At 38.0% G+C, this 26540-nt stretch overlaps 1 protein-coding gene across 2 annotated transcripts in view; it reads right to left on the reverse strand.

Moving 5' to 3' along the window:
• Positions 1 to 26540, reverse strand: part of Lcp1 (lymphocyte cytosolic protein 1) — a 61912-nt gene that overhangs the window by 10746 nt on the left and 24626 nt on the right. For both annotated transcript variants that reach the window (XM_074043368.1, XM_020182848.2), the window contains 12 exons: positions 21841 to 21928; positions 21088 to 21251; positions 20783 to 20912; positions 19034 to 19166; positions 16616 to 16697; positions 14426 to 14591; positions 12705 to 12847; positions 10178 to 10273; positions 8036 to 8231; positions 5992 to 6070; positions 5325 to 5439; positions 4342 to 4475 (listed from right to left, as the gene is read on the reverse strand). In XM_074043368.1, coding sequence (XP_073899469.1) covers positions 4342 to 4475; positions 5325 to 5439; positions 5992 to 6070; positions 8036 to 8231; positions 10178 to 10273; positions 12705 to 12847; positions 14426 to 14591; positions 16616 to 16697; positions 19034 to 19166; positions 20783 to 20912; positions 21088 to 21251; positions 21841 to 21904 — 1502 coding nt within the window. In that variant the 5' untranslated portion in view covers positions 21905 to 21928. The remainder of the gene's footprint in view (positions 1 to 4341; positions 4476 to 5324; positions 5440 to 5991; positions 6071 to 8035; positions 8232 to 10177; positions 10274 to 12704; positions 12848 to 14425; positions 14592 to 16615; positions 16698 to 19033; positions 19167 to 20782; positions 20913 to 21087; positions 21252 to 21840; positions 21929 to 26540) is intronic.

A 26540-nucleotide genomic window follows, 5' to 3' on the forward strand; every position in this document is an offset into this window, starting at 1 on the left:
GTAAGAAAGAATTAAGCTGGAGCTTCGTCTCCAGTTACTCCAGTAGCAATTACTCATCTAAACGCAGATACAAAACGTAAAGCAAGACTAATTTGGCCTGTGTCTACCTAGATTTTTCCCTGTGAGATAATTACCCCTTATTATCAGGTGTGTTTGAGGGCACGTGTTCTGTTAGATGGAACCCTGCAGACAAGATCTCAAAATTACTGGTGTTTGCAAAATGCTTTTGTCAACATAAATCAGCATTGTGAGTCCCAGCTGTAGTCAGTTCCTCACTCAACAAGGAAGGATTGATGAGATGTGGACATGAGGGGCTGGGAGGATGTGAGTGTTACTGGCTTGCCTTCTTGCCTTCCAACACTTGTTTCATTTATTTAGCATTTGGCCCAGAGGGACAAACCTCACTTTTGTTTGTCAAGGATCTATCCTGACTTCACCATGCACAGCCTGTTCCATTGTGGGGCACTTGCTCATTTGCCCACCACAGATTCCATTCATTTGCTTGAGTCTGTCATTGCCATCTGTCGGCAGCTTACTTATTTTAGGCTTTTGTCTTCATACACACTATTTACCAGCTGTCCAATCTGAGAGTGATTTCCATGCTACTGAAGGGAAAAGGGAGGCTTAAGCACACATCTCTCATTCGTTCTTAGGGGGGAAAATGACATGCCATTTATTGTCCAGATAAATGACCAAATTAGCACATCTGTGAAATCCAATGAAATAAATTCCATCTAAAACTTGATGTAAATTTAATATGTCTGTTAATATGTGGCATGCAGAGGGGAAAAAAGACAACAAAAAAATTCCCTTCTGGTACCATCTACATAATTAGCAGTCATTTCTTTTCCTTCAATAGTAACACATTTTTCTTTCTGCTTTTTTGTGTGTATAATTCTTATGTAGTAAACATTAATGAGAAATATGACATTAACCAGGTGAAGGTTGGTATATATATCTATATCTACAGATGTAGATATAGGTATCTATCTATCTATCTATCTATCTATCTATCTATCTATCTATCTATCTATATCAGCCCTAATGTAAGGCTTTGGACCACATTTTAATAATACTTCCAGAATAAAGTTCATATTACAAGATAATTTTCAGATATTATGAAATTTAAAACAGAATAGAGATGGCCTGAGCTTTTTAATCATTAAAATAGACTCTATCAAAGAGTACTGTACATTGTAACCTGTGAGTGAATTTAAGTGTTAAAACTAAAAGGACTTTTGCTTTTGTTTTTGAAACAATAAGTACCCAAAGAAGGCAATCTACTTAGAATTAAGAACACATGTGAAAGACAATGGAGCTAGCTTAGAAATACTTTCTGGAAATCTGCTGATGAGAATGGGCCTTAGGAACTCCCAGCAATGCTCTAAAATACATGTGGTAAAATAGAAGATGTTCAAGTGTCTTTAGCTCTGGAGTTTTCTGTGCCAGAGGGGCCCGATGACATTTGTCTTCCATCACTAAGGAGACCACTTTTGAGATGGGTAGAAAGCAAATGTGAGTCAGGTACTGAAATCCACTGTGACTGTTGTGATCACCCTACATCATCTGTAAACTCTGGCATGACCACCTCAAGAACCAATCATGAACATTAGAATCTGCACACAGAGGGAGTAAAGCCAAAGTGACTTAGAACACTACAAACACTGTTTTTACCATGTTCTTGTTGGGCTGAGTGTAATATGATATGTGGTTGCTGGGGCTTCCTTCCAGATAGAAAAATAAACCAAGTCACACTAACATAGGCTCAAACTGAAGGACATAAGATTTCGGCCAGGTCAGAGCTGTTAATAGAGAGGGAAAGAGTTGTCATCTAAAATTCTTTCTGGGCACATGGCTTTACACCAAAAATTGCTTATTTTTCTTATAATCTATCCTTACTTGTTTAGTTTATCTATTTTTTATTATGTAACTAATATCACTGCATTCCTCTCACATTAATCAAGCTTATTCATATCTAAAACATATCTAAAGTTCTCTATTAAATGTAGGACCTTAGAGTTCTCTGTCAAGGAGATTTGTGCTCCCAGCCATGATGAAGTAAGAGGAATCAGACATAACACTGAACACAAAATGAAAATCATATGAAACAATGCTGTTTGGGCATTGATCAACAGAAAGTACAGTTCAGTAGTCACTGAAAAAAAGAAAACAGAGAAAGTGAACCCTAAGATTGACCCAGCGTAGAGAGAGTTTCCAGGCTGCACTGCAAGGAGAGAAAACCCAAACAGAGCACAGCTGCCCCTAAATTGAGATGACAAGGTTATGAACTCAAGGAAACCAAGGTGCCTAGAATTCACAGAGCAGCAGCATATTAGAGAGGAGAGGGTTACACAGAAAGGAGAGAGTCATCCAGAAAAAAAGCTCCAGAGATCTTCAGAGGGTTTCTTTTAAGTCTTTAGCTGAGTACTGCTCAGTGTATGCACGTGGAGAAACTACTAGAAGCTGTAGGAAAAAACACCAGAAACAAAGAGGCACATCAATCCTTGGAGCTCACACAAAGCTTGGAATTATTTGGTTCCCACCAGCTGGAGTGGAAAATTTTCATGATACATCGAGCATAAGGCAAATTACTCAGAACAATATTATTTCAGTAGCATGAGGCAAAATAAGCTCTAGAGGAATAAGCTTAAAGTAAGCCCCTAAAAGATTAAACTGGGTTTAAGTAACAACTCAGAAAAAAAATCCATGCTATTTAAAGGAATACAGAAATATTCAGTACCCAGCAAGGTAAAATTCACAATGCCTAGCATATAATAGAAATCAGCATCACACAAAGTCAGAAAATATGACTGATATTGAAGATAAAAGTAAGTTGGTAGAAAAAGACCAAGAAATAACAGTTATTATAATTATATTCTACATCGCCAAGAAAGTAGATGAAAGAAGAGGTATGGAAAATATGAAAAAGACTCGAATTTTCTAGACATGGAAACTACAATGCTGAGATAAAAATACATATACTTGATGGAGTTAATGTAACATAAGAAAATAAGAGAAATATTAGTGAATTTGAAGACATAGCAGTCTATATATTATAATCTGGATTATCCAAAATGAACCATTAGGAGAAAAAAATGAAACATAAAGGATATAAGTGAATGGAGCATCAGTAATTTCAAAGACAACTTCAAATGACCAAATATACTTGCACTTGCAAGTTTCCCCAAACAGGAGGAAGTGGATACAGAAGATTTGAAGAAATTGAAAGCCAAAAGCTTCCCAAATTTGCTAGAAAGTTTAAACCCACAGATCTAATAAGTTCAAGAAACCAAACATAAGAAACAATAATGCACATCATAGATAATAAAATTACTTTAAACTAATGATAAAGAGAAATATTAAAAGCAATCAGAGAGGGAAAAAAGACATATTACATAAAGAATAATAAAGATAAAATTGAGAACAGATTTTTTTGTTAGAAACAATGCAGGCAAGAAGACAGTAAAAAGTATCTTAAAATACTGAAAGAAAAAACTATCAATCTAGAATTCTATATTTAGAGAAAATATCTTTCAAAAATACAGATAAAATAGGGCTTTTCCTCTTATACAGAAGCTGAAATAATTGATTATCTATAGACTTGAACTATTAGAAATAGTCCAGATATAAAGAAAATGATATTAAATGGAAATCTAAACCTATACAAAGGTAAGAGGAACACCACAAATGGGAAATATAGCGTAATTTTCTCCTTACTTTCAAATCCCTTAAAAGGTACTCGTTATTTACACAAATGAGTTAAAAGCAAAAGGGTGGAAAAGGATATGTCATGTTAGCTACCAATCAAAAGGAAGCAGTACATTAATATCAGAAAAAGTAAATTTCAGCTGGGCACCAATGGCTCACAGTTGTAATCCTAGCTACTCAGGAGGCAGAGATCAGGAGGATCATGGTTTGAAGACGGCCTGGGCAAATAGTTCACAAGACCCTATCTGGAAAAACCCTTCACAAAGAAAACAGGGCTGGTGGAGTAGCTCAAGGTGTAGGCCCTGAGTTCAAAGCCCAGTACCACAAAAAAAAAGAAAGAAAAAGAAAAAGTACATTTCAGAGAAAAGAATATCATCAGGCATAAAAAGGGTCACTCCACAATGATAAAAGTGTGATTCGTCAAGATAAAATAATAATTAAAATGTTTTGGAACCTAATAACATATTTTCACAGTCTCTGAAAGAAAATCTGATAGAACTGAAAGGAAAAAAATAGAAAACAAAAAGTACTTCTTCTGCTTACAAAGTTTAGCTTAAAACATGGTTTTACTAAATTATGCCAGTATTCCTGAAATTTTGGTAGACTTTCTGTCATTGTCAGGAGTCGTACTACCTTCTCATTAGCTGCCAGATCAAGGCCAGTGTGAGGGTGCGATTCCCTTCATTCAGATCTTGTCCAGCAATGCCAACCAGGGAAAACTTAGCTTGGTTCTTTCCCAGTTCCACTGCATAATTACAATTCTCAAGCTGTTAGGCAGAAGGAAAACAATTTCATGTCATTACCTTACGATAAGTATTAGAAAAGAGAAGAAACACAAAGACACAAAATGAAATAAATAAGGTCAGACTGAATGATCTCTCAAATCAACTGGTCTGGGACTCTAGGAATCTAAATTAGTCAAAGAGTTTTCCATCTTTCCTTAAATAGAACTCCGCACTTCCACCAAAAATATTCGCAGTGTACTCTTAGGTAGAAAACAAGAACAAATTCATTATTATGAATATTTTCATGGCTACACACAGTTCATAAGTTGAGAGCCATCCTCAGTTATCTGTCTGAAACATTTCTAAATAGCTGAGTTTATGGACTGGACACGAATATTGTGTACACTCTATGTACACATAGTGGATAGACATGTAGGCTACTCATTGATCATTAAGAATCACAACGAATGAGGAATGGTGAGAAATGGCTGTGCCAACCCTATTGTTGCAAAACAATGTTCCTACTGTGTTGACTGTAGACAAACAGTACCAGTCAAGCTGTTGGCATGAAGCTCCAATTCTTTAGAAAATTAGAATGGGATCCTGCTGGGGGCAAAAACCCTGTGGCTCTGCTTGCTGTAATTATCTTAATTAGAATTTTTACATGGTGATGTTTAAAGACATCCAACATGGAATTATAAGTCAGTAATCAACTGAAATAATGGACTCACTTTAACAAAACTATTCGGCTTCTGATTGCTGTACTATAATTTAATCCTTGGATAAACATAATTTATCTAAGTTTGGCCACCTGATAAAGTATTCACAAAGAGCTCTTGTGGGCCTGTGACTTCATCTGTCTGATGGAACATCAGGTTAGTCATTATTTACCTTCTTCATATTGCCCCCCAGTTTGGGGTAGGGAGGTTTGTTCACTCTGTTCCAGTCCACAGGGACTTTAATCTTTTCATAGAGTTGGAAGATGACCAGGGCATCTGATAAGTCACTAAAGAAAACAAGCAAAAAAGAATTCTCAGATAGCCAGCATTTTACTTGGGGCCTATAATGGGCTGGGTACTTCCTTATATTTTATCTCCAGCAACATTCATAATAACTCCAAAAATTTGATGGGAGGTGCAGAAACTACAACTCAGGAACTGGGGAATTTACTCTCCCCAGGTGTGGCTAGTTCTGTCCTTTCAGCGGACATATGCTGCTCCAGGCAAGAAAAGAAACCTGGCTGTAACAAATAGCATAGGAGACTTCATCTACAAACTTAACACTCATTGTTTTCTCTGCTTGTATGAAGATCATAGGCTTACAACATACAGTAAATTTGTCATTTTGCTGCGGTATGACTTTTATATTAAACACACAGGAAGGCTGGTACATTGAGGTGAAGTTTTCATTTACGCTCTGCAAGTCAATGTGTCCCTGCCCTAACACCAACGCACACACCATCGCACATATTTTGAGAATACATGTTATAGTGGCATCTGAAATCCTTGCTCTTTGTCTCTGTGTTTCACATCAGGGATAAGTTTCCAGCGATTTTTACCTGTACAAATGATTGACCCGAGGGTTAACGCCCAGGGAGTTCATCCAGTTCCTAAATGTCCGCTCTTCCCTCGTCTCACCTAGATTAATGAAGACTGGTTATCTTTATGCTCTTAGAAAATAGGCTTTGTTTATGACCTAAGTTTGCCAAAAGAGACTGCAATGAAAAATCAAAGGTAGAATAAGAAAAATAAAATAGATCCTACTGCATGGATCCTTCTGGGTTGCCATTCTATGTTAAATTTTTCTCGTGACAATTCAGTAAGTATTTCTACAGCATCTATTAGTAGTGTGCAAGATCCTGCGTGTGAAGGGGAACAGTTCAGAGATGCCTCCAAAGACTGACACTCTTGGTGGGAAAGCAAGGCTTTGGAGCAACAAATAGGGATCACACAAGCTAGAGGTCACAGGGGAACCACTATTTTGCCACTTGAGCTGGGGCAGGGGAATTGGGGTGGTGGTGAGGAGTGGGAGGGAGAAGGAAGCATTATAAACACAAACACAAAGGGAGCAAGAGCTCGGGCTTTATCATGAATACCAGAAACCTATCTATTGGGGAGCTGTGTAGTTTTGTACACAGAGATATGGCTGTCTAGAGGCTGGAACCAAAAATGGCAATCTTTGAGTGCTAGGTGGCAGATTGGGTTATTAGACAATGTCAGTCATTATGGATTCTTTCTTTATTACTATGATAAATTTTTGAGCAAGGCAGAGATATAATGAATGCTATGCTGGGATATGCCTGGCAGCAGTACGCAGAATTATAAAAGGTGACAGGCATTTAAATTAACATACAGAGGGGATAAGGTTTGACAGTAGCATGTGAGCACAGTTAAGCGTTTGATGAATGGAGGAATAGATCCCTAAGACTTATCAAAATCACGGGTGGATGAGGTAATATGAGTCCAAAAGAGCAGGAAGGAAAAAATAACAATCTGGAAGACATTCCAAATGAAAAATTATTGGGGTTTGTTGATTTAATAGATTAAGGGATGAAGAAAAGCCCATAGTGGGATCTTTACTTTGGGTGACCAAAAGCAGTCAATTGGTATGATGAACGAAAATGGAGAATTTGTGAAGGGCAGTAGATGGGATAGGAGGTGGGGTGGGAAGGCAATGGAGGGGCGTGGGGGCACAGGAGAAGTGATTGGTTCTGTTTTGTATATGCTTCATTTCAAAAGATAGCAAAGGATCCAAACTGATGCTCAAGAGAAACCTAGAAATGGGTGACTAGTGGGCTCCATACCTAGAGTTGAGATCAACAAAATACATAGACACCTGACCAGGGTTTATCCAATGACACAAATGTGGCTAGTTGGACACAGACTGGCAATGCATTTCCAGCTATAGTAAAAGAACAACCAACACTTGAAATCTGGACTTCCTTGCTTTGGTGACATTTATTTAAAATTAATTTTGACTTTGTTTTTGCCCTTGTTTTGGCTTTATTTTTTACCTCAATATTGGGGTGAGTTCATAATTTTAAAAAAGGGATAAGTAAACATCTGTGGCACATTTTGCTGGTAGAAGCTGACTAAAGTTATGTGTCATTTCCAATCTTAGGTTATTAACCAGCAAAGCACAATTGTTAGGATTCTGCCTCACAAAACTGTTCTATCCCTAGTAATCCAAATCAAAGAAACAAAATTAAAATGGAAAACTTAGTAAGCATATCTTAGTAGAAATTAAATATTATATTAAATGGTGAGTGGTGGACATTTCTTGCCTCCAGGAATTAACATAGTCTATTAAGTACATAAATTAGGGCTTTGAGCTCAGGATTTATTTTATCTAATAATTTAATGTACTATCTTCCCTAAAACATTTAATTTTGATAATGGATGAAGCCTATGTATAATGGATGTGATATAATTGTATTTGATTATTCCTGCTTAGCTATAATTGACTTGATTACTTTATTTATTCTCTGTGTCGCTTATCAGTGAATTGATAGCTATTTGCACACACGAGGGGTTTGCCTTTGCCTAGGGGTGATTTTTAAAGTGTCATTGAATTAGAATTGTGAGTGCAACTGGGTTAGTTACCTTCCAGAGCCCCCCAGTCAATGTCCTGGTTCTCTGGTTTGTGCAGGGCAGGATATTTGTTGAAGAGGTTGGCAATGAAGGCCAAGTTCAACTTGGGATTCCCTCGGACAACATCTGTGGCTGTAACAAACTGCCGGCAGCCCAGCCTCTCCGCCTGCTCCAACATGCATTCTGCCCTCTGAATGTCATCCTTCTCCTGCAATGAAAAAGACATTTCAAGGCTGGCCAAGGTTCTCCAGAGACATATGGACATGTACAACATGACAAAGAAATAGGAGTCTCACCAAGACGCTTAGTGTTTCTCAGGTGTACAATAGCAGTATGTTATTACATACATTCATCAGCAGGCAAGTCAGAAAGTCACAAACAAAAGTAATCTTAGAATATAAGTAATCGAGAGCCTCATCCCTACTCAGAGCCATTTCAGATCAATGGTTGGTTGCCCTGCTTTTAAAGAAATTCAGGGACTGGGTATGTGACTCAAGTGGTAGAGCACCTGCCTAGCAACCACGAGGCCTTAAGTTCAAACCCAGTATCACCTCCCACCAAAAAAAGAGAAATTCAGTAGATTCTGCAATCTTATTATTTACATCAATGTTAATTACTTTCAGCCAGTAAGCTTCCTTTTTGTTATATTTTGTAAAGACCATGAGATTTTTGTCTATCAAAAATTTTATTTAGGGCAGGGTGTGGTGTTACACAGCTGTAATCCCAGCTATGCAGAAGACATATAAGCAGAAGGATCACAGTCCAAGGCTGGCCCTTGGGAAAAATCATGAGACTCTATCTAAAAAATAACTAAAGCAAAAAAGGGCTCGGGAAGTGGTTCTGGTGATCTTGTGCCTGCCTAGTTGAGTGCAAGGCTCTGAGTTCAAACTCTAGTATCACCAAAAATATTTATCTATTAAGTAATAATGCATATTTTTATTTTGAATTTATAAAAGATGTTTACAATTGTCAGTAAGAACATCTGACTAGTATAATCACTTTCCCACACTGCACCAGTTATTTGCAACCTAACTAAAATAAATATCACTTAGTTGACCTACACATTGCCACTGATAAATAGACAATAATGATTTGGCTTTTGTAGACTTCAGATTGAGAATCACTGCTCAAACAATTCTAGGGGATCTTCAATCATTTGTAAGCAGACTTTTATATTAAGACTAAAGTTTCAATGGAATATGGTTCACTGTTTGTAAAGTCTATTGAAATTACCAATTTCCAGAAAACAGAAGCTTAAATTAGACTCACTCCTTAAGATGATGTCTTTTTAGACAACACTAGATTTCATCAGCTTGGTTTCTCATTTACTTTTACTCTACTTCTCCTTCAGGAAAAAACTGACTTCAATATTGATTGGATTTAATTCCAGTGATGTTAAATGAAGCACACAAATGATCAAGAAGATTTCTCAAGATCAGGGCTAACGGTGTGGAGATGCCAGGCACAAGTGGCTCACTCCTGTAATCCTAGCTACTTGGGAGGCTAATGTAGGAAAGATCATGGTTCAGGTCAGCCTAGGCCAAAAAATAAAATGTCAGCGAGTGGCGTGTGCCCGTCACTGTCAACCCAGTGATGGCCTGAGAAAAAAGCAAGACCCTATCTCCAAAACAACCAGAGCAAAAAGGGCTGGACATGTGGCTCAGGTAGTAAAGTGCCTGCTTCTCAAACACAAAGGTCTGAGTTCAAACCCCCATACCACCAAAAAAAAAGTGGCCAAACTGAAGAATAGGCTCCTGATTTCCTCCTTACCCAATAGACACATGTATTGAAACAAATCACATTATACCCCATAAATCTGTACAGTCATTATGTGTCAAAAATTGAAGTAAAACTCAATGAAAAAAATAACTGAAATTTTAACATTCAGACCCAGGTGGCACTATAGGGCCAGCAAGCTGATGGACGTGTAAAGTAGTGCCTAGCAGGGCACATAGCATTTAATTAGCATTCATTTCCTTCTTTCTGTAATGTTTTGTTTCTAGACTCAGTTTTCACAGTTATCAAAAAACTTCAAGTGCTCAACAGTTTAACAGAGCTTTACACAGAAGTGCAGAGAGGTCATGCAGAACAATGGAATGACCAACACGAAGTCAACAACATGTTCTCTAAACACAGTTTGGGATGTGGCCTTACCCTCAGTCCTGACATGTCAATAACAACAGCAGGAATACCTTCTTCATCTCCTTTTGGAGCCACCTGCTCGAGCAGGTGGTAATAAGCTTTGGAGTCCTGTGAAAAATGTAAGCAATTACAATTTCAAAACAGCACAGTTAATTACATATTTAGCACAACAATAATTTCCCAAGAGCAGGTAGTTTATTTATTATGCCACAACCATTCCAGAATGTAACTTAACAAAGCTAGAAACATTCACTAATTTGAATGTTCTATTTGTCTGGTTGCATACTGTATCTGCTTTTCTTTTTAAAGGAGATTAACAATTAAAAATGCAGGACATACCAAAAGGCAACCCAAAGAAGCAGACATTATTCTGTTGTCCTCAGGGGAGGAAAACAACTTATTTGCATGTATTAAATTGTATACAGGAAAATAGGTATACCTTTATATTGCTGTAGAAGTCAGTCAGCTAAGGTTTAATTAAAAAAAAAGTGACAGAAAAAGGAAGCAGAAGTTTAAAGCAGAGTTTAAAAATACATTAAATGGACAATCAGCAAAAGAAAAATAAAGATTTCAAAGACAGGGTGAAGTGCTAACAAGTAATCTTTTTGTAAAAGGAGAAATATTATAATGACAAGTACACTTAATGTTTCTGTGGAAACTAAAAAGAATGATTAAATTCAGTTCTAATAAACTGATAGGGGAACTGAATTCTCAAGTTTTCTTAGATTCTAGAATTTGCTTTTTGATAAAAAGAATTCTCAGAATCATAGGCTTAAAAATACAAATTTATTTTCAGTGAATAAAAGCATACAGAATTTCAGGAAACTGATTTAATGCATTTAAAAGCATCTTAATTTGTTTTCAAGACAGAAGATTGGCTGTTGCTTTGTTTTTCAAACCGAATAGGGTCTGGGCAGACCAGAAGTGTGCTTACTACTTTTGATACTAGGAAGATGAGGATTAGAGAATGTGAGCCATTGATGCTGCACCTGGGCTAAGAGATTTTCATGTCTCTTTTTTTTCTTTTCTCCTCACTGTAGCTACTTTGAAGTCAGTGAAAGTTCCATGCAGGTGTTAGACACCAATAAGATCTGCTACTACTGTATGTTATATTTTTTAGCTTTGCTAAGAGTCATCTCATCTCACTAGACCCTAATAAACCTTTCTCACTTGCTTTAGTATGGGTATTTTTTGCTGATTTTATATGATTGAAGGACATCTCCTGAAGGCACTGCTACTCAGACATGAATAGTACAGCCCTCTCCTGCTTCTTGAGAACTATGTAAGTTCTCAGGAACTTACAACCACTGTGTAAGTGCTCAGCTGGCCAGTTACTGTCTCAGACAGACACTCCCTAAAGTCCCAGATGGTTAATTACTGTAAGAACACGGCCTTTTAGCAATAGGAAATCAGGTCAATGCATGGCTGAGATCAAGCAGCCTAATTTTGCCTGAAAACCTTTTCTACAATTGCTGGGTTTAACTGTTGCCACAAAGGATACAGTCTAGCTCCTGCTAAACCCCATTTTGGTGATGCTGCTAGAGGAATGTTGAAAACCAATGAAAGATGTAGAGTGAGAAAAGTGAATTTTAGTTGGGGTCTTGAGGAACAGGGGGACTCTCTACCTAGAAGCTTTAGGCTGATTGTCAGACCCTGAGTTCTAAACTCCACTGGATCCACACTGTGCAGCAGCAGGAAGCTGTTACACAAAGAATTATGAACCTGGTGTTCTCTTGGTCACTTGGGAGCTGTTTCCTTTTACTCTTTCTCTTTGAAGAAAATTTCCTTCGCTTTGAAAACATGGAGACTGAAATATTTTCCTCGACTGCATCCCCTCATCTCCTATGGGGACTGTTTTTGACTTTCCTTGACTTCTCCTTAAGCACTTTCTACCCTGGTCCATCTGTCATCAACACCAATGGCTGTTTCCTCTCACTGTGGCACGGAACTCTTCATAAACTTGAAAACCACAGCATATGCCTCCCAGCCTTTCCCCTTGTGGAGCTCTTTATCTCAGCTTCCTCATTTGTAAAATGAGAGAAGAATAATCCTCACCTGAGGGTTTGTAAGGATTAGACGAGTCAGTCAATGCAGGTACAAGGCAGCTAAACCAATGCCTGGCAGGTGGCAGACACCGTGCTCTATATTATTGGTATAATTAGAAGAGTCATAATCATTTAATTTTTTTAAATGAATCTCCATTAGAAAACCAGAGACTCCTTTTTCTTTTTATCGAAAAAGGAGTCTTATCTCTTGCCCTTGCACCATCTCATCCTTGTCTCTCTACTTATTGCTACTGAAACTCCAAGTGAGATTTGTTACCCTGCTCTTTGAAACTGTGCTGGGACCCTGAACAGAGGTGTGTGTGGCCTGGGACTGAAGCTGCAGGGAGACTCTTGAGGACAGTGAGAAGCTTCAAACAAGATCAGACTAAGAAGAGCTGCTGAAGACACGAGGCCCAGTATCTGTCTTTCCTCCTTTCATGCCCCACTCCCTTTCACTGCAGCAGTTAGTCACGTTCAAATGACATTCCTCCTACCTTGATGTCAGTGCTGAAGTTGCTGATTTTGTTGCAGCCTGCATTTTCCAGGTGGTAATTAGCCCACCTCAGCAGAAGCTCTTCAGGGGAGAGCTTCATCAAATCCTCCAGGCTCTCCCCTTCTCTCAAAAGAGCAATCAGAGCTGAAGAAGCACAAAAAAATGCACAAAATAAACACAGGGACGTTTGGGGGATTTGTTATAACTTGCACGGAACCCTGATGGAAAGCCAAAGACAAGTGGCATTATCTCTCTGAGATACAGTTCTTACACCCTTTCTCATGGAATAAACACTTCACCATTATTTCCTAAAAGTAGATACATGCTACTGTGAGCTCACTTATTATTGTTATTTTTCAGATGGAGAAGACAAGACACCAAAAATCTCAATGCTAGAGCTAAGAACAATTGGGCACAACCATGAAAATAACCAAGACTACTGATTCAAAATGCTCTGCTAGGTCTATTAGACCACATTTTATGATGTGACAATACTTTTGCTTTCAAGAAATCAATTTGTAATAATGACTATGTTCCCTTCGCTATTTAAATTTCAAATGCTTTCCTGAATAACTCTAGCAACTCAATAGTGCAATCTACTCTGTATGAATAAATATGTTTTTGCTCAACTGGGAGGTTTAAATTTAGCTAGTTTCAATTTGCAAATCAACATTCTTTCTCACGGGTTTTAAGATCCCTATTTGCTTTTTGCTTCATACTTTGTTTCATATATTTGCTTTGAAGTGATAGCTCAGATTTCTTCATTGGTTATTTTGATTAGAACATATAAAATTCAGTTACATTTATTTAACTGAACATTACAACTTGGCTACAGATTTCATATTTGTAGGATTTATAACTGAAAAATCAGATTGTGATTTGTATGATACTTACCAAGGTCTGTCTAAGCAACTGTGCCATCACTGTTTGAATGGTGAAAGAAGATAGAATAAAACTGACAGCTATAAATTTATTCAGAATTTCAAAGTCCTAGATGTAATCTTCCACAGTCTTTTTCTAAGTTTTGTATTTACTGTATGTATTTATGCTTATAACATGATGTTTGATATACTTATCTTGATACACATGTACATAGTGAGGTGATTACTATAGTAAAGCAAGTTAACATTCCAACATCTTATACTATTATTATTTCCCCTTTTCTTTTGGTGGTATAAGAACCCAAAATCTGTTCTTTTTTTTTTTTTCAAATTACCAGTATATAATACACTATTATTCACTATAGTCTTCATATTGCACATTAGATCTTGGATCTCTAGTTTCATTCGTCTTACATGAATGCAACTTTATACCCTCTGACCTGCATCTTCTTGTACAGTCTTGGAAAGAAACAGACCAAGTTTCTCCTAAACTGGTACATAAATAGAACTATATGAATGGGATTTGCTTCAAAAATACAAGTAGTAAGTATCTACAGGTAAAGTGAGTTCTGAAAACAGCTCTTGAGGTTGAAGCCCCAGACAGTTAGACTGAGCTATATGCTCTAAACAAGCATTATTACTAGTTTATGGTCTTAAAAACTTCTGGTCTGTCATTTTAAAAAGTCTGGTCAGGGTGGGTAGATCCTGTTATGTTAATACCAGGGATTCAATATAACTGAGTAGTTTTCTAAACTTGAGAATTTTCATCTTCCTCCTCCAGTGCCCAATGCAGGCATTATTAGAAAACCATGCCATTAAAACACCTGAAATTTTATCTTACCTTCATTCCTGCTGAGTTCAATGTCAGCAAACAACCCAATCTTGATGACTTGCCACAGAAGTCCCAGAACCAGATAAGGTTTCCCCTCCTTCAGGTCTTCAGCCCCTATGTTAACCACATGGCACCCAATGGCTGAAGCAGAGTTCAGAGCCAAGTTCAAATTTTCCTGAGGGGAAAAAAATGTATGGAAGCTTCGTTCTTTCGTTTTGCAGATGCCACATGATTACTGACTGGCATACTGATGTTTTCTGTCTGGGATGTTCACAGGCCTGGCAACATGGTCTTTACTAGGTTAAACTTTGAGGAAAAGCAGCAAATAATAATGAGAGAAAATCCAGTAATCCAGACACTGAGATTAAGCAGTGCCCCATTCACTTAAACCAGCATCCTTTGTAGAAGGCCAATCCTGGACATTATGGACATGTACCCACATTGTTTTCTATTGAAGCCTACACCTCACTCAGCATCTTCATTAGACAGAAATAGAGGGGCAACTTAGAGAAGTCATTGTCCTGTCACTGGCTATCCTTAATAAGACAATTGTTGTCTGGGGTGTGGCTCAAGTGGTAGAGTGAAGGGCATGAGTTTAATCCCCAGTATGGGGCAGGAGGGAAGACAGTTGTTGGTGTAAATTAAGGTCATAAAAGAGGGCAACAGAATAGCTTTTTGACTTGCAGATTGAGTATTATGGGATTAAAAAGATATAAATCAAATTTCTAGAAAAGATGGAGGGTTTTTAATAGCACAACTTATTGAGTATCCATAGTAATAGGGAACTTGAGTCCCCACACACATAAATAGATTATATGTTCCTAAAACTAACAGCAATGCATGTAGTGAAACTCACACAGAGTTGGAACAGTCAATGAAGTTTTCAGTCTCAAGGCTATATACTATTCTTGAGTCCACAAGGGAGTAGATACCAGTGTCAAACGTATATAGAAGCTGTTTTTAATGACAAATTAAAACAAAACAAAGACCACCAGCAAATTGAGAATCCTTACCCTACTATTCAAATGGTGAATGAGAAATAAAACACTATTTCTACTTATGGCTAAGATTATGAGTAAGTTTAACATTAAGTGCATTTCTATATGTATAAGCATTGTACTCAATTTAGTTACCACTTCCATTTTAAAAGTACACAGGGTTACTTAAATCTAAACAGGAGGTAATGTATTATTCATGAGTTAAGAGGTAAAACATGGTTTCTAAGCAAGAGAATTACAATAATGTTAAAATATTGGCACATAAGATAGAAATACAGTTTATTTCCTGCTGGTTACCATTCCAACGAATCGAAGGAATAAAAGCAAGTTGTATTTATTACACTCATGGTTGTGACCAGCATCCACTCTGAAAGCTGCCAGAGCACTTCCCATTTTTTTGTCCCCTCGTTTCTTAGAGAGGATAGCTTTTCAGCTAAATGCTATGTATTTGGCAGCAGCTGAACTTTGAGCTGCTGGAGAAGTTTGAGTTAAAACATTAGCCAATGTGGATTTTATTCCTAAGTGGCCAAAACAAATATACAACCCCACCAGGCAAAAAAAGGAGTTTCTTGCCTTGTACATTAACAAAAGTTAGGACGGAAATGTGTGCTTCTGTCCCTGCTAGCTATGACAAGTCACCAGCCCAAAGCCTAGGTTTGGGGGATAATGTCTGAGCTCTTGCAAAGAGCTGACTAAGCAGCAGTGGGGTTCATTTATTCCAAGCCAGTCCCATGTTAAGATAATGGAAGAAAATTCAGGTTATAATACAAATACACAAGGAAATGTCACGAGGATACTCCTTGTGTAGCTATCTTAAACAAACAAAAATGTCACTTCTTTCTTTTATAAAAATGGAGAACAGGAGGGGAGAACAGGTCCTGCCTGGGAGGTGGCAGGGGCCAGGGGAGGTTTGGTACAGTGGGAAGGGGGAGGAGGTGGGGAAAGTGTGTGGGAGGTGAATATAGTGCAAAAACTGTGAACACATTTACGTAAATGGAAAAATCATACCTGTTGAAACTATTCTTGGAATTGGGGGAAGAGGGGATAAAGAATGGTGGAGGGGGTGAATTAAAGTATGATATATTTGATATACTGTAAGAACTATTATAAGTGCCACAATGTACTACCCCCACTTAGCACAACAGTAAAAAATAAATAAATAAAAGTTAGAAAAAAAAAAGGTAATGGTGAGCAGACTTGCCTGAATGGTAAAAGGCGTGAGTTTCTTTTTGTTGATTGTTCTTTCATCAATTGTGTCTGGCACTGATAAGTTGATCATTTTACTGTAAGAGAAACAAATTAAAGAAAGCAGGCTTCTGAGCAACAGAACTCACTGAATTTAAATTCTAGCAATGTCATAATTGAACATGTCAGCAACATGATTTTTATACCTAGTGTTTAGATATAAAATAAGTAACTTCACTTTGGTAAAATTCAAATTATCCATGGGGAATGTTAAGGTTCCTGAAGCTATAAGAAATAAGGATCTGCTTCTTTCACTTACCTAAAAAGCTGCAAAATTGCCCTGGGTAACCAAAGCCAATTCCCCATGGGTACTTCTAGCAGTATTCGAAAGACTATCTATATATACTTGTGGGGTTATATACTGTCTACATTTCTATTTAACAACTGATCAATACCTTTAATAATTATATGATGACTTTTTCATAGCCTCCTGTAGTCATTATTTAATTGGTGCATTATAAATTTCCCCCACTTAAGTATCTAAATATATTGATCAGATATCCAAAACAAGCAACTGTTATTTATGAAAAATTGATTTTACCCTAATTAGTATTGGTTTCACTTTCAATGGTTTAACCAATTGACCTAATTGGTTTTGGTCACCATCTTATTTAAAGAAAGGAACTTGAAAACAAATATCCAAAAGGAACAAAAAATAAAATTTAAAAAATGGTAACTGTGACCATGATTTTTTTAATGCAAAATCAGCCAGCATTAACATTTTTTCTAACAGTTTTTAAGCAGTTACCTTTTCTGTAATTTTTAAAACATATACATATAGATGTATATTATATGTATAAAATACATATATATATATATATATATATATATATATATATATATATATATATATATATTTCTTTTTTTGGCAGTACTGGGGTTTGAACTCTAGACCTTGTGCTTGCTAGCCAGGTGCTCTACCACTTGAGCCACAACCTGAGCCCAACATATATTTTTGTAACTTTGTTGTGTGTATGTATGTGTGTGTACACACTCACATATATGTATACTTAAGTAAAAGGTACTTTATTGTAATTCAAGCAAAAGAAAGTCCTAAATCATCATTTCAGAAACATAAAACTAACAGTCAACTAGAGAAGCTCTGGGAAATGGTGAGGGGGAGGGGGTTAAAATGTATATTATTCCTTAAAAGCTTATAATCCAATTTCAGAGGCAAAATATACGAATATGCAAAGTTAAGTAGTAGTCAAAAGCAGAACACTATAATAGTTTCCAAATTTATATGTCTATATGTATCCACTAAAAATTCAATAAAGGAAGAGATTACTGGGGAGGGGCAGGAGACAGGCTAAGTCACTGTTGCAAGTTATAAGCAGTGCACTAGAGTGGGGATGCTGAATGGCCCTCTGTTGGTCCAGCTGTACCAAGCTGCAGAGTTTGGAGGGTAATACTAGAAGGAGACTGAAGGAAAACTGTGGGCGCGTTTGGTGCCAACTTAAGAAGGCACGGCTTGATCCTGTGCGCTAGGATTTTTCTTTTTTAAGCAGTAGAACATCTTAAAAATGAAATCTCATGACAAACTCTACTAAATAAAATACAAAAGCAGAATTGCTCTTGTTGAAGAAGAGGAGAGGGCTCAAGCCTGACCCACCCATCCTTCCTCTCACTGCGTAATGAGCATCTCCAGGCTGCAAATGCAAAGACCCTGCTGAAGCGAAGCAAAAGACGTCATCCTGAACAGACTGGCGCTGTGTTCCGCGGCATCTGGTGGATCTGCTTTGCTGCTGGGCTGCAGCTTGCACTGGACTGCTTCGATTGCTCTGCTGCCATTCTCAAGTCTGACTGCTTTTTTACTTTCTCATGATGGCCATGCTCAGGTGAAGCAAAGTGGTGTATATTCCAAAGATAATTGCTTCTGACCTGGTATTACTGTATCTCTATCTATGACCACGCTTGTCTTCACACGGTACCTCCCTCCTCTCCATCCAAGCAATAGTAATTTTATATCTTTCATTATAAATTGCTTCTGAAATTAGTTTGCTCTCCTGGATCCAACCAAGTGAAAGTCCAGAACAGCATCCCCAGGCTGCTAGAGTGGCTCAAGTGGTAGAGTGCCTGCCTAGCAAATGTGAGGCCTAAGTTCAAACCTCAGTGCCACCAAAAATAAAATAAATAAATAGGTAAATAAACATAACTTACATTTTGCTGGTAGAGTGGCTCAAGTGGTAGAGTGCCTGCCTAGCAAGCATGAAGCCCTGAGTTCAAACTCTGTACCACCAAACAAAAAGAAAGAAAAAACATCCCCAGTACAGCTAAGCACCAAAGGAAGTTAGCCTAGGATAAACACACTTTAATTGTTGATGCTCCAAAAAATGGGCAATGCTTTGGAAACCAAGAACGAAGTTTTATTTACCAAAGGACAATGCCATCCCCAACAGCATTAAAGAGATCATTGGTGTTTGGATTCATTGGGATGACATGTCGACAGTCAGGATCATTTTCCAGGGCTTTGTTTATCCAGTTGACAAAGGCATACTTTTCTTCCTCTGCAAGTAAATGATTAAAAAATGACTATGTACAATGTGAAAATGTGAAAGAAACAACATTGACCTCATGGGTCTCAGATTCTCATGTCCACAAGGTTACCAGTCCATTATCTTATCAATCAGCTCATTATCTATTGACTAAAAAATCTCAGCTCACTTGGGAAGTAGGCACAGAATCTATGCTTACTCCAAGTCATAAAAGATAGAGCAAACAGATTTAGAACAAAATAAAGCACATGTGTTATATTTAGGAGCAAATTCATACTCACATATAAATAATAAAAATACTTCAAATAGGTATTTAACTATGCATGTGATAAAATGTGGGATTCTGCTTGTAGCCCTGCTGATTCAAATGCTGGATGAGCATGGACAATCTTTACAGTGTTTCTGAGCTACTTACACAATTATAATGAAACTGCAGTGAAGTGAAATCATTTATGGTATCTTTCTTTGCCATCTGTAAAGTTGCCATAAACTGATCCTTTTTTTTTTTTTGGCAGTACTCAGGGCTTCATACTTGCTAGGCAAGTACTCTACCACTTTAGCCATCCCTCCAGCCCTTTTCGGTTATTTTGGAGATGGGGTTCCGCTTTTTGCCCAGGACTCTGATCCTCCTATTTTAAACTTCCCACGGCTACTGTGATAACAGATGCATGCAACCGTGCCCAGCTTTTTTCCATAGAGATGGGGTCTCACAAACTTTTTTTGCCTGGGCTGGCCTGGAACTGCAGTTCTCCTAATCTCAGCCTCCCAAATCACTAGGATTATGGGTGTGAGCCACTGGCGCCTGACTTGATCTTAAAAGTTTTAGTAAAACGTCAAATTATGTCTTACACACTAGAACTGTGTGTTCCCAAATTTTGTGGTATTGAAAATAAGTGTCCCTCAGAGGAATTCTGAGTCAAGTAAAACACTGCATGACAAAACACTATCTTGCAGATTTACAATGCACATTTAATACAGCAAAGATTCTGAAATTTCCTGTATTTAAACAAAAAAGACTAAATTTTGTCTTAGCAACTACAGGCAGTATTTAACAATGATCTTACTTTTAAGATCAACTAATGTTTTACAGAACTCAGTTTGGGAAATGTTAGATAACTGTACTACTTCGGCTCTTAGAAGTTTCCATTAAAGCTATTGGATGTCTGCCTTCAGAATAAATATACAACTTTCTTCTAAATCAATGAAAGCACAGTGTTTTTTGCCCACTTAGCAGACATCAAGAATAATAATTACACTGAAGACAAGAGCTCAAGTAACTAATTTTGTCCACAGATTTACATAGGAATTTTGACAGCCTTTAAAATAGTTTTTAAATGTAGATGAGGTAATTTCTATTGGACCCCCCACCTGGAGCTAAGACAGCTCATATATTACATGCCTAGAACTGGCCCACTTACACACAAGAAAACAGAGATGGTAACCATTTGTTCATAAGACTGTGTTTGCTTCTATCTTTGTTTTTGCCCCTTAGATTTGAGAACCAAATTTTGAATCTGTAACCCCAGAAGGAATAGATCCTTTCTATACATTTCCTTCTCCAACCTTCAGCTCTCTCATTTTCCCAGTACCCTCTCTACCTCTCCACCTCACCCATCAGTGCAGCCTACCTGAGTAGGAATGTTGGGTGCCAACACTAGACTGCTCTGAGGTACCACCGATCGCACAAATCCCTTCCTTCTTATTGATTGCTTTTCTAAAGGTCTTGGCAACCTCTGTGCTTTTCAGGCCATGAAAAACCTGCAAAAAGATAATGTATTTTTAGGAACCCAAGCAGTGGTCCAGAAAAATCACAAAAGAAAGAATATATAATGATGAGGCAAGGAAGGTGGGAATGTCTTTTGGGATACTTTTTGAAGCTGAATTAGAGTTCCAAGTTTCAAATGCATCTCCTTTGATTCTGCATCATACTCACCTTGATAAACTCATCAAAGCTGATCTTCCCATCTTTGTCCAGATCACCCGTAGCCATCAGGTTTTCTGTAATCTCTCTTATTCGGTACCCAGGCAGGGGCAAGCAGGCAGCCTTGAACAAGTCATTCAACTCACTGCAGCTGATGTATCCATTGCCATCTGTGTCTGTGATGAAACAACACAGTGAAGCTTCAGGGCAGTTCAGGAACTGCCTTTAGAGAGGTGAGAGAATGTTAAATGGGAGGTGAGGGGAACAAAGGAGTTGCTCATTCAGGGGTTAAAGCCTGGCCCCAAAAGAATTAAAATCTCTTCTTGCTACTGTATATGGGTGCTCACATCACTTCCAACACTCACAGAAAAAGAGTTCATACTTTCAAAGCAGAGGTTTTGGCAACAGGAACTGAAGGAATTTTTTCATAGAAACTCTTGAGTAAACCACAGGTCTAGTGATAAAGAGTAAGAGAAAGTATGTCATAGTATTAAAGGAAATCAAATGAGAGCAGACAAGTTAAAAAGACAAGCCTTAGGGACCATCTCCAGGAAAAGGCTACAGTGAGAAACAGTTCATATTCCATGTTTTGATAAAGAAAGAAGTCGTTTTCTCAAGCATAACTTTCAAAAGTAAGTTCCCCCAGCTCCTGTAATCAGTTCCACTGGTCTCCTGTCCCCATTTTGTTCATGCTTCCATTTCATTGACTCTGCTCTGAAGCTACTCAATAGAAAGCTGGGCCAGCAAGGCCCCAGGTCCACTCACCAACTTTGGCAAAGGCCTCTTGGAGCTCCAACATTTCCTCATCGGACACTGATCCTCTGGCCATCTTTTACTGCTTTAAGGAACAGATCTGGGGAAGAGAATACAAGAATGACTTTTATGCACTATAGTTCTTAAAAGACCACATTTAGAAGCAAATCATATTTATTTAAAGAAGAAATTATTTTCTTCCATGATTTATAACCATATTTCCGAAGTAAGTCAAAATAGACCTTTTCTCAACCTTCCATATGGTGGTCTCCAAGGACTGTTCTTCACAATCTCCCTCCTCTCTATACACATAGAAGCTTCTTGCACTAAGAGATAGAGCTTATTTCCCTCCCCTTGAATCTGGGCTGATTTTATGATTGCTTTGGCCATTAGAAAGTGGTGGAAGCAATGCCCAACTTCTGCTTCTTTCCTTTTTGGAAGGCCCATCCTTGGGAATATTCCCCCTTAGTACTCAATTGCCATATTGTGCAATGTTTAAGCCCCAAAAAAGAAGGAAAAGAAGGGGAATGGGTGCTTTGGTACCAGCCCCGGTGAGCACCCAGCTGGCAGCTAGCTTCAACTTCCAGTCCTCTGAGTAGGACATATGGACTTTCTGATCCATTTGAGCTCCAAGACGACCACTGTTCCAGTCCATATCATACAGAACAGAATTACCCAGCTGTGCTTAGTCAACCAGTAGCAAGAGAGAGATGTTAAGATCACTACATTTTGGAATAGTTTGTGACACAGAAACATACAACTTAACTTTTACATAAATACCATTTTTAAGAAATCTTTTCATGACTGTGTTTTAAATTAATATGTTTGACCAATCCAAAAGATACATTTCATAAATTCAAAGAGATTTAGTCAAAGTCCTCTACATTTTTACAGATGGAAGAAAAGGAAGTTGACCCTCCAACAACTCATATAAGGGAAACTGAGGTACTTTCTAGGTGTTTTCTCAGAAGAGCTACAATCGGTGCATTATTGCTGCCCTCTGGTGGGTAGAAAGAGAACAAAATAGAATTATAGTCTCCCTGTTCCATACACTAGCATGTTTCACATGGAGTTGCATTGAAACTGGCTGGATTTCCAGATTTCTGGGTGGGGAGGTTATAAATGGAGTGGGAGTGTTGGGTGTTCCTAAGTATAATGATATTTTTTTAACATTTCTTTAATATTACATATTTTTAAAAACATTTTAAATTTGTGATAGGGTGCTTTAAATCGATTTCCTTTTTTTTTTTTTTGGTGGTATTGGGGTTTGAACTCAGGGGCCTATGCTTGCTAAGCAGATCATCTCCCACTTGAGCCATGCTCCCAGTATTTTTGCTGTAGTTATTTTTTTCAGGTAGAGTCTCATATTTTTGCCCAGGACTGACCTAGACTAGTCATGCCAGGTTTATTGGTTGAAATGGAATCGTACTAACTGTTTTTCCCCAGGCTGGCCTCACTCTGTGATCTTCCTGATTTATGCCTCCTGAGTAGCTGGGATTACAAGCAGAGGCTACCACGCCCTATTCTTGATGACAATCAACAGCCACACAAAAAAGGAAATAGTTTTAACACTGAAATCTACTGGCAGACAAACCAATTTTTAGTGTGGTCTGATAGCAAAATGCTCTGAGAACAAAATCTTCACCCTGGCATTAAGAAGATGATGCTTGTGGGATGCAGTAAATGTTTTGTGTCTCTTCTAATGTCTCTTAATGTTGACTTACAGCATACATTAGTACACATATTTCTACTTCATAGAGAAGGAAACAGAAGCTCAGAGAAGTTAATATATATCTCTCAGATCACACAGCTAGGCAGATGAGCAGGCAAAACTCCAATTCTCATCTCTTCCCCTCATTGTCCACTCAGGTTTTACAGCTTCAGATTCCTGTTAGACACTCATTCCATCCCCTCATTCATTCACTTAGCAATATTCATTAAGTATCTAGAATATGCAATGGAAGAGTTAAAAACCATAACACAGCAAGCCTGTCTGGGCATTCTTGCTTGGGAAGCATGCTTTCATATGTTATCAAATTAAGGCTTCTGTTTTAAGAAATTAGTATGCAACTTTGCCAACTTTTACTAAATTTGTACGACTAACTTGGCTTGGTTCTCCATTACAACAACACTGCACATGCATATGCATAGGAGGCTCTCCCCTATCAGAATGCAGCAAGGTCTGGAGAGCCAATCTAGCCTAGAGCCTCACAGCTGGCTGGCTCTTCTTGGTGTTAAGTGTCTAACACATCTTGGTTCATGGGATTATGAGATAAATCCACCCATTTAACACATTTTATGAATGCCTACAATTCATAAAGTAGGTTGTGTTCTTCATGTCAGAGGAGTCATGTCTATACTGATACAGTTATTCTAAGAGCATGAATCAGTGTTTAAGGTAAGGCAGATAAACAGGATCTCAGAAACCAGACCTGGCCCTAACCTTTGACAGAAGAGTGTTAGATTTTTAGAGCACTTATAAAAGACTGCTGGGAAATGTAAGCACAGGCAGGAATGAGGCTGCATTTTAAGTGCCAAAAACAGAGCAAAGGAAGAAACAAGAGAATTACAGTATTGGATAAAAGGGCACATCTAAAATTTCTGTCATGGTTTAGGGAAAAAGTAGAGAAAATATTTTAGCATAAAAATTGCATGGTCCATTCAAATAAAAGACTTAAGAAAAGGAAAAGGAGTTCACTTTAAAACCATATGATAGTTTTTTGTTTTGTTTTGCTTTGTTTTTTTGAGACAAGGTCTCCTGTGTAGTCCAAAGCTAGCCTCAAACTCACTATGTAGCCCAGGCTGAGCCTTGAACTCTCAGTCCTTCCTGCCTCAGCCTCCTGAGTTTTGTGCCCACCATACCTGGCTTTAAAATCATGTGACTTTTTAAACCATGACACACAGGTCGAGAAGCATCTGTATTTTCCTAAGAGATCCATGAGTGGGGAGGATCAACTCAGAGAAGCCAAATAGTGAGAACTTCAAAAATTTTATAAATTCAGAACTCTTCAGTGATTTTTAACAGCTATAGTAAAAGAGAAGTGAGTTGAGGTAGTACACAAGATGAACTGGAGAAGGAAGAGTTAACAGTGGGACTGAGGTGTGGCTCAAGCAGTAGAGCACCTTCTTTGCAACTGTAAAGCCCTCACTCAAACCCAAGTCCCACAAAAAGAAAAAGAATTGATAGATGAAGTTGTTGTGATACTGTGTGTTGTTGCTGGACCCAACCAGAGCAGAGACCTTGACAGCATCACTTTTACCATCCTAATGAGCGGTAGGACCTAGAAGTACAGCCTAAGTTTTTGAGACAGAAGGAACCTCAGAAATAATTTATCACAGCTTTTTAATTTTAGAGATAAGGAAACTGAAGTGGGAGGAGATAAAATGCTTCATCAGTGCCCAAGCTCTCAGAGGCAGTAATTCTCAGGCCAGGCTGGAGTTGATAAATGCAGTTACTGACCAGCAGAATAGGAAAAGGGTGGGGCTACCAGTAAAAGGGCCATTCAAGTTTATAGCTAAGAGACCCTTCAACTAATTGACCTGAATGTGATAACGACTGCATTTTCACAAAGCAAAGCAGAATAATGTCAAAACATGCAGGCCATTTCTAACAAGGTCACAATCAGATATTAGCTATTTCACATAGCCTATGTGTTTGCCTGTGGGAAATGGACACATTTTAACTCATACATGTTTGAAGGTAAGGGTTATGATAATGTTGGCAAGGTTCATAGGGATAATTAGTATAGGCATCAGTTTGCAATACTGGTGCCATTTTGATAGTGGTCATGGGCCACACTGGGGTGTTTGGCTCCTAGAAGAAGGGGCTGAAGAATGAGTATGTATCCCAAAGCATGAATGAGTGGTGTCTTCAGCTCTGTTTTACTGCCCCTGCACAGAGTATGACCCTATCTATTAATTTATTACTGGTGCTGGGAATTAAATCCAAGCCTTATGCACACCACACATGCACTCTGCTACTGAACTACACCCCCAGCCTGTGCCCCTTTCCAATGAATGCATCCTTGAACTACGCCTTGCCAGGAACCACTTTAAAGTCTTTGCAAATCAGGGTTAAGTTTTGGAACATTGTTTCTGAATCATTGCCCAATCCATAAATTTAAGAAGAAGAATCTCAAATCATTTATCTAGGTCATGTCTGGCTGTTAGTTTTTCTGTGAGCACTTAAATTTATTAAATCAATAGGTATGGAATCCCAAGACATTTGGGATTCTAAGTACCAGGGTTTTTTATTTGTAAGATTATTCTTATGATCCTAAACATATCAAATAACTCTCCCAAGCTGCAAAGGCCACAAAGCCTGTTCATTCTTTTAAGTCAGTGAGTTGTGTGTCTGCTTAAAGATAGATGGTATTTCCCAGATCAGTCAGGAGAGGGTATTTCTGAGAATGAGTTATCACGAAAGTACCTAACTCAAGTTCTCTGAAGTCTGAATATGGGAACCATTTGTAGGACTTTACCATTAAATATGATGCAAAAGAGTTTACAGAAGGAAAAATGTCTATTAAGGTAAATGTGCAAATGTGAATGGAATTTTCCCTGAGGAGTTTCATATCTGGTCATCACGAAAGCAGAAAGGAGGGAAATGGTCACCTGTCCAGAATGAGAAGAAGTTCCAGGCCATAATCATTGCTGAGAGAAGGTAGCTTTGTGTTGGCCAGTATTGTGATTCAGTACACCGATGCCCAATT

Source organism: Castor canadensis, chromosome 10, assembly GCF_047511655.1.
Source record: "Castor canadensis chromosome 10, mCasCan1.hap1v2, whole genome shotgun sequence".
In the NCBI taxonomy this organism is placed as follows: domain Eukaryota; kingdom Metazoa; phylum Chordata; class Mammalia; order Rodentia; family Castoridae; genus Castor; species Castor canadensis.